This window comes from Lissotriton helveticus, chromosome 1_1 (genome assembly GCF_964261635.1).
Source record: "Lissotriton helveticus chromosome 1_1, aLisHel1.1, whole genome shotgun sequence".
Lineage (NCBI taxonomy): Eukaryota > Metazoa > Chordata > Amphibia > Caudata > Salamandridae > Lissotriton > Lissotriton helveticus.
The window spans coordinates 1257637-1265665 of NC_136057.1; the positions used below are offsets into that span (position 1 = coordinate 1257637).

General features: G+C 48.7%; 1 protein-coding gene across 1 annotated transcript; it reads left to right on the forward strand.

The window, feature by feature from the left end:
• The first annotated feature begins 311 nt into the window (after positions 1 to 311).
• LOC144826555 (olfactory receptor 5V1-like) lies at positions 312 to 1253 on the forward strand. Its single transcript, XM_078685022.1, has one exon. The coding sequence runs from the start codon at positions 312 to 314 to the stop codon at positions 1251 to 1253; it is 942 nt and encodes a 313-aa protein (XP_078541148.1).
• Positions 1254 to 8029: the final 6776 nt, after the last annotated feature.

Consider the following 8029-nt stretch of genomic DNA (forward strand, 5'->3'; position numbering starts at 1 on the left):
GTATTGGAGACAACTGGTCCCGCAACGGAGTGCGACGGGCTACATTGTCACGTTTTGCCAATGTTATTTGTGTCACTATTCGAGTACAACTCCCCAAGGTCAGAGGTAGCAACCCGCCAGCACCCAAATTGAATCTAAATTCGAGATAAAACCAGTTAAGAATACACACACCCCGAGTGCCACACTCACCCATTGGACCTTGTAAAATACTGTTTCTATGCCTATGCCTATCAAGATTGTTTTATTTCATGTTAATGGTGTTCTATCATTAATAATATAATTTTCCTCTTTAGACACCAGCCCAGGAGACTATGGACATGGTCAACCAAACTCTGGTGAATGAATTCATCCTGTTGGGCCTGTCATCCATTCCCGAGGTGAAGGGTTTCTTTTTCATAATATTTCTACTGACCTATGTGAGTACCCTGGCTGGGAACATCCTCATCATCACCGTAATACACCTAGATGCCAATCTTCACACCGCTATGTACTACTTCATCTCCAACCTGTCCTTCCTCGACTGCTGCCTCTCTACTGTCACTGTGCCTAAGATGCTGGTAAACCTTCTAGCCGAGAAGAAGACCATCTCCTTCTCTAGCTGCATGATTCAGCTCCATTTCTTCATCAGCCTGGTGTCCATTGAGTGCTTCCTACTGGCGGCTATGGCATATGACCGCTACATTGCCATCTGTCACCCTCTGCATTACAGCAGCATCATGGACCAGCGTGCCTGCTCCTGGTTGGCTGCTGGATTGTGGGTGTTTGCACACATTTACTCTTCTGTCCATGTGATTTTGATGAGCAGGCTCTCCTTTTGCAGCTCCAAAGAGATCCAGCACTTTTTCTGTGACATCCCCCCTCTGCTGAAGCTTTCATGCTCCGATACATTCATCAACATCCTGGTCATCTTTACTCTTGGCGGGTTCTTTGGTTTTGGGGCACTTCTTACAAAGATTGTGTCATACACATTCATTATCACCACCATCCTGAGCATCAAGTCTACTGAGGGCCGAGCCAAAGCCTTCTCCACCTGCGCCTCCCACCTGACAGTGGTTATGATCTTCTATGCATCTCTACTCTTCACCTATTTGCGACCCACAACCAATAACGCATATTACATTGATAAGTTTGTGTCAGTGGTTTACACCATCTTGACTCCCTTGGTGAACCCAATGATCTATAGTCTCCGAAACACTGAGATGAAGAAGGCAGTCAAGAAAACTATTGGTAGAAAAGAGAGTAACATAATGTGAACCTAGATTTAGATGATTGAGTGCTGGAAGGTGCCGTGGATCCGTTCTGCCAATCTCCCTGCCTTCTGTGTCAACATAGGTTTTACATAGTCACCAAACTCACTCTGCTGATGTAGAAAAATCACCACTATACAGACATCTCATGTCCTCCCCCCCTTGTACAACACTCCAGTGCTTTGTAGCTAGGTTAGCTCTCTGTTAATAATAGAAGTTGGCCAACTCGTGTAATTCCATGTAGCACAATCACACACTGTTACCTCAGAATTCCACAAATTTACACTTCGATTAAGCAAGAAGAGTTATTCTTAATTTTGTGATATTTCTTAGTGCAAAAATGCACCCTCATGTCCAAAACGGATGAAAGGATGTGTATTGTTCCAAGAAAGAGTGACTAAATGCAGCAGAACTTGAATAATGAACTGGGTGCTGCTACATGCGCTCTCTAAATCTGCTAATTCTGTGTCAAAGAGAAAAGCGAATTTACCAAAATTACTCCAATTACTCTGGGGTAATTGAAAATCTGTCCAGGCCTAGCATATCCCATCACATACATACATACATTGGCTCCAGATCTCTCTTTGGCATAAAGTTATGCTTCTTTTTCCACATGGTTTTGAATCATATTGATAATCCTATTACAGGACCGGAGGCTTCAGATCATGCCTTCTTTTTCTTTTACTGTATTTCTCAGCAGTCAATTAAAATGTTTAAAACATATAACAATCTACATTTTCCATGACACCACTCTGTGCAACCACCAATCACAGCCCATCTGTCCATATGAGTCTCATGAACCACATTTCGATAGCCTCTTTCTTTGCTGCTCGCAGGCGAGTTAAGTGCCTAATTTGTCCCTCTATTTATGCTGTTATTATTTCTGAATGCACTGTTATTTATATCACATACTGCTTGTGCCACGTTTCAGGATTGATTGCCTCACTAGATTGGTTGAATTCCACTCGCTGCCTGTGCCTTTCCTGTTGCGGGTTAGTGAGTCCCCTTTTTCCCACAGCACTCTCTTCAGTGCTTTTTCGCCACAAGGGCGCTCTCACCTATTTGTGTTGTGGCAGGCAGCTGCATATATTTCCTCAACACAGAGCCTTTCTTCATTGGGTGGTTGGTGCATGGAGCCATTGGGGTATGTTTGGGCTTTTTTTTATGCTAGATGGCGTTTTTCCTTACTGCTTACCTTCTCGATCAGTATTTTGAATGCTGGTTGCCGCTCTGTGACAATTTACCCCTGGCAGAGTGGTGTTGACGCCTAGCTCAGGCTGCAATAACTCGAGTTGACCTGGGAACTGAGTACAAGCTCATATATTGTTGGCTCCTGACGCTCTATAGATAAGGTTTGTAATAATTGAGTCTACAGCTTTTCTGAAGGGTCTTAGGGACTGAGTTTAATCTTTCTGGTGCACTCAGGGCAGACCCCCCCCCCAAATAATCCAGATGGGATATAATTGGTTTGTCTGTGGTAGTTATTTTCCCTCAAGATGGAGGACTGGGCTCCTTTTAAGGAGTATGGCTACTATGAGGAGCAGCAGGGACCCTATCTGGAAGACAAGTTGGTGGATGCCCTTGATGCATCTGTCCAACAGTCTGTCTTCCGCATGGCCTAAATCACAGGCATTGGCTACCGTGCCTCAAACCCCATTAGGGGACCATGGATATTCTGTTCTGTCTACCTTATCCAGTGGGCAACAAAAGAGTAAAAGAGATACGGACACTGACTCTTCAGACCACACCTACCCACCTAAAAGGAAGATGTCCAAAAGGTCATCGGGAACCAAGCCTTCCAATCCAGTTTCACAGGTCAGGAACCCTTTTGACTTTAAACCCCCAAAAAGTATACACTGACAGTCCTCCGATTGGGCACCCACCCTCGAGGTGGCAGAATACCTGCACGAAAACCTCCACAGAAGCTTTGATAAAGAAGTGTGCAGTTGCCTGCGGGCTGAGTGCCCTCGCCCCGACAAACCAGGTAGGCTGGCCCAAACCCCAGCTATTGATCCCAATATGTTGGTGTTCCTGAAAAAAATTGCCAAAGAAGGGTATAGACTGTACATGGCGCAGTTGCCAAGATAAATTATTGGACATGGCAGGATCCTTAGCAAAAATATTAGAGATGGCCTTAATGGCCAAAGTCAGGGGTTCCCAGGTGGACACGGATATTCTGGTGGGCTGGACACAATGAGCCATTTGTTTCTTAAGAAATGCCAATTCTGCTGTTTCCAATGGAAAAGGGCAAATTGCTACTCATGAGGTTGGACTCCAACCTGACGGAACTCACCTCAGTGGAAGTGGCCCCCTTAGCCGAGGGCCTCCTGTCTGGTGCCAGATTTGTCAAGAATGTCTCAAAATACATAGGTACTTTTACATATATTAACAAAGCTCAGTCTAAAATCAAGATGGTTGTCCAAGTGGGCCTTTTCGGCAGGGCTGGGTGACGGGGGCAGCTTTCCAGGCCACTATTATCACCAAGGCCCCCATGAGGTAGCTAAGGCAGCGGTAGAGGTGACTGGCAAGACATTACCAGAGGTGGCACTTTCTACCCTGCCAGGCAGAGGTTCTCCCGCTGCCCTTTCGACCTAGGAGGTCATAGAGTGGGATTCTAGAGTCAGTCCCCAACAGGGACGGATAATCAATTCTATCTGCCCACCTTTGGGGCATCGGGTCCAATACTTCCTTCCCTGATGGATGACCGTCACTCAGGATGCATGGGTCCTACAGACGATTCAGGGCTTTCAGATAGTTCTATCAGACTCCATATGAAGAATCCCCTCCCCATCAGTTACATTTTTCACAACAAGACAACTCTTGTATAAATGCAAAAATAGAGGACATGCTGCGTAAAGATGTGGTAGCATAGTGCGACTGGAGCCCTATGGGTTTCTGCAGCAATGTCTTTCTGGTGCAGAAGAGAGGAGGCGGACACAGATTGCTGTTAAATTTAAGGGAATTCAATCAGTTTTTCACTTACTAATATTTCAAGATGGAGGATATCCCACTGTTGGCAGATCTACTGGAGGAATGGGAATCGGATGGGCCGTTTAGACTTAAAGATGCCTACCTTACTATTCTCATCTACCCGCCACACCAATTTTTTCTGCAATTCATGTGGAAGAACAGGTGCCTATAATATTTGGTCCTTTCTTTTGGACTTTCTTCAGCTCCATGGTGCATCATCAAACTGATGAGTGACCTCTGACCCTGCTTGTAGGCAGGTGGCTCCCCACGCCACCACAGGGCCGCCAGCTGCCCCGTACCTTCTCCCTGCCGCCCGCCTGTTTTCCCGTTCCTTCCCGCCGCTGCGTCCCTGCGGCCCGCCCCCCATATCCCCATTGGCCACCCTGCTCCCGCCTCCAAGCTGCTCCTCCCTCCCTCTCCCCCTCTTATGGAAGCCGCGCAGCGGGCGAGCCACTGGCATGCCGAAGGTGCGCCAAAGGCAAGCCCATCTGCGCCTGTCCGCACCTGGACCTTGCCCAGCGCCAGAACCCCTGGACCCGTGAACGCCACAACACCAGACTTCACTATGACACCAGCACCCTCTACGCACTCAACGCCGGCCGAAATCACACCTGCTTCCAAGCCGCTCCGAAACGGACTCATGAACCTTTCTCCTGCCACGCCCTCATAACCGACATGCCAGCACTCCCGCGCAGCCCGCCTGCGCCCCTCCGCGCCAGTGCGATGCCGGACGCCGGACCCCCTGGTCGTGGGTTGACCCATAAGCTCCAATATTCTCGGGAGGACCTGCTTACCCTCCGTTCTCAGGCCCCTTGCGCACCTCATTGTTGGCGTTTAGACAACTCAGCTACAAGATGCAATAAATGTGGTTTTAGAACTACAGAGGATTTATCAACTACTCTAGAGCCTTCTAAACCCACTAGCTTACATGTCTATAGCCTGAATTGCAGGTCCCTTGTGAGACACCATGAGGATGTATTTCTGTTACTTGTAGACAGGTCCCCTGATATACTTTTCCTTACGGAGACATGGCTTACCAATGATGCGACTGCCATCCCTGCCCTGGCCCTTCCGCCAGGCTACTCTATGTATATTCAGAATAGGTCTAAAGGTAGGGGTGGCGGGCTAGCTGTGATAGCTAAATCTACCTTTGCATGTGTCCTGTCTCCTGTGACAGTACCAGATTGCGAATGCACGCAATTTAAGATTAGGATCTCAGACAATTTTACTCTCACAGGGCTCCTTATTTACCGCCCCCCAGGATCAGCAAGGGCCTTCCAGGAAGCCCTACCTCAGATCACCTCTTCCCTGGCCATACAGACACCCAACTTCAGCATATTAGGGGACCTTAATCTACACTTAGAGCGACTAGACTCCCAGGACATTTCTAATTTCCTCAGAGATCTAGAAGCCTGCCAGCTATCCCAGCTGGTTAAAGGTCCCTCTCACTTAGCGGGCCATCTGCTCGACCCAGTATTCTCGACCATTGAGGGAATAAAAGTGTATGCTCCCCTCCCCCTTGCCTGGACGGATCATTCTCTTATTCACATATGTATCAATGTCCCAAATACCGCCCATCAGAACCCTTCCCCTCCGGAGACACCCGTGGCATAATCTGGACGCCCCAGCTTAGAGTCCAGCCTTCTATCCTCCCGTCCGGTCTGGCCTAACAACCTGGAGGAAGCCGTTAAAGCCTTTAGGGGCTGGATTAACAGCTACCTGGACCTCCAGATCCCCAATAAAATGTCCCGGCCGAAACGGGTGCAGTCACACCCCTGGTACACTGAGATGCTAGCACTAGAAAGAAAACGCTGTAAGATTCTTGAACGCGCCTGGAGGCGCTCCTATGACACCTCAGCAAAGAATAGTTATAGGTCTGCCACAAAAGCTTACCTCAAACATATTCGAGAAACCAAGGCAGCATTCTACTCTGATATGATCAATTCCAGTCATAACCCCTCCAAAACCATTTTTTCTATAATAAAAGATCTGACCAAAACCCCTGAGGGAACTAGTAACTTAATTGCCTCTAACTCGCAGTGTGAAGACTTGGCTACTTTCTTCACTAAAAAAATTCAGGACATTTATACCTCGCTGGGAACTAGTAAGCCCCTCTTCACCCCTAACTCGGTGACCCTCCCTCTTGTTTCCCTCGTTCCTTTACATACTCTCCCTCCTATCTCACATAAAAATCTTGACTACCTTGCCACTAAGGTTAACTCTGGATCTCCTGATGATCCTGTTAAACCTACTATCTTCCGGCTCCTCCAGGACTCCATTCTGAAAGAAGGACAGGTTCTGATTAATAGATCTCTTCAGTCCTCCACTATTCCTAGGTCCTGAAAGCATGCTAAAGTTGTTCCCTGCTGAAGAAGCCTTCCCTCGACCCGTCGCGCCCTGAAAACTTTAGACCAATCTCCCTCTTACCCTATTTGGCCAAGATAATGGAAGCTCATGTGAATGCCATCTTGACTGACCACCTGGTATCTAATTGTATCCTGGACGATTCCTAAAATGGCTTCTGGGCTAATCACAGTACGGAGTCAGCTCTTTTGGCTGTCTCGGAACAACTAAGGGCCGCACAAGATCTAGGAAACACCTCGGCTCTGGTCCTGCTGGACTTGAGTGCCTCGTTTGACACGGTCTCCCACGAGATGCTGCTTAAGTGTCTCGGGGAGATCGGGGTCAAAGACGGGGCCCTGGCCTGGTTGGCGTCTTTTCTATCTGATCGTTCCTTCCAGATCCACGCCCCACCATACTCATCCAGCAGGTTCCCATTGGAATGTGGCATCCCTCAGGGATCTGCCCTTAGCCCCACGTTGTTTAACGTGTACGTCGGCCCACTGGCCCTCCTGGCCAGGGAACGAAAGATCAAAATGATCTCTTACGCGGACGACAAGCAACTTATTTTTACTTTTCCCAAGGATACCATGCCCGACCAGGCCAAATTTCAGGAAGACATCTTGGCCATCTCTAACTGGATGGCGGATAATTATCTCCAGCTTAACTACTCTAAAACGGAGCTACTTTGGCTAGGAGGAGACTCACAGAAGTGGGTCCACTAGTGGTGGCCCTCTTCCATGGGTCTTCCCCCCACTCCCAAAGAGGTTGTTAAGAATTTGGCCGTTCTAATGGAGAAGTCTTTGTCCTTCGAGTCCCACGCTAAGAAGGTTGCAGGCACATGCTTTGGTCGCCTACGCTGTATTAAACCTATCCTGGGCTTCTTTGAGCCACCCACCCGCCAAGTTATAGTCCAGTCCCTGGTTCTCTCCCATCCAGACTACTGTAACGGTCTCCTGCTGGGTGCCAACAAGTCAGTGGTTAAGAGACTCCAGAGAGCCCAGAACGCCGCGGCCCGTACCCTTTTTGCCCTCCCCAAACACTGCCACGTTTCTCACCTCCTTCACCGGCTTCATTGGCTGCCGGTGAAACAGAGAATCGAATTTAAGACCCTCTGCCCCACCCACAAAATTCTACATGGCCAGGGCCCTCAAATATTACAGGACCTCTGTACCCCTTATGTTCCCACTCGGACCCTACGCTCTGCTGATCTCCAGCTTGCCCGGACCATCAGAGTACGCAAGAGCAGAGCGGGTGGTCGCTCCTTTAGGTCCCTCGCCCAGGCCCTCCGGAATTCTATCCCCATTGAGGCATGCGCCATCCAAAACCACTGGCACTTCCGGAAATATATCAAAACCTGGCTGTTTGCCTCCATTCAGGGAATCAATACCTGGGTCGCTTCCTGTGTCCTATCCCTTTGCCGCGTCTTTCTGTTTGGCTGTCTGCAAGCGCTGGGACGCCCCGTTGCTGGG

Excerpts from the sequence above, each read along its gene's own strand:
- LOC144826555 (XM_078685022.1), top strand. The coding sequence starts at position 312 with ATGGACATGGTCAACCAAACTCTGGTGAATGAATTCATCCTGTTGGGC.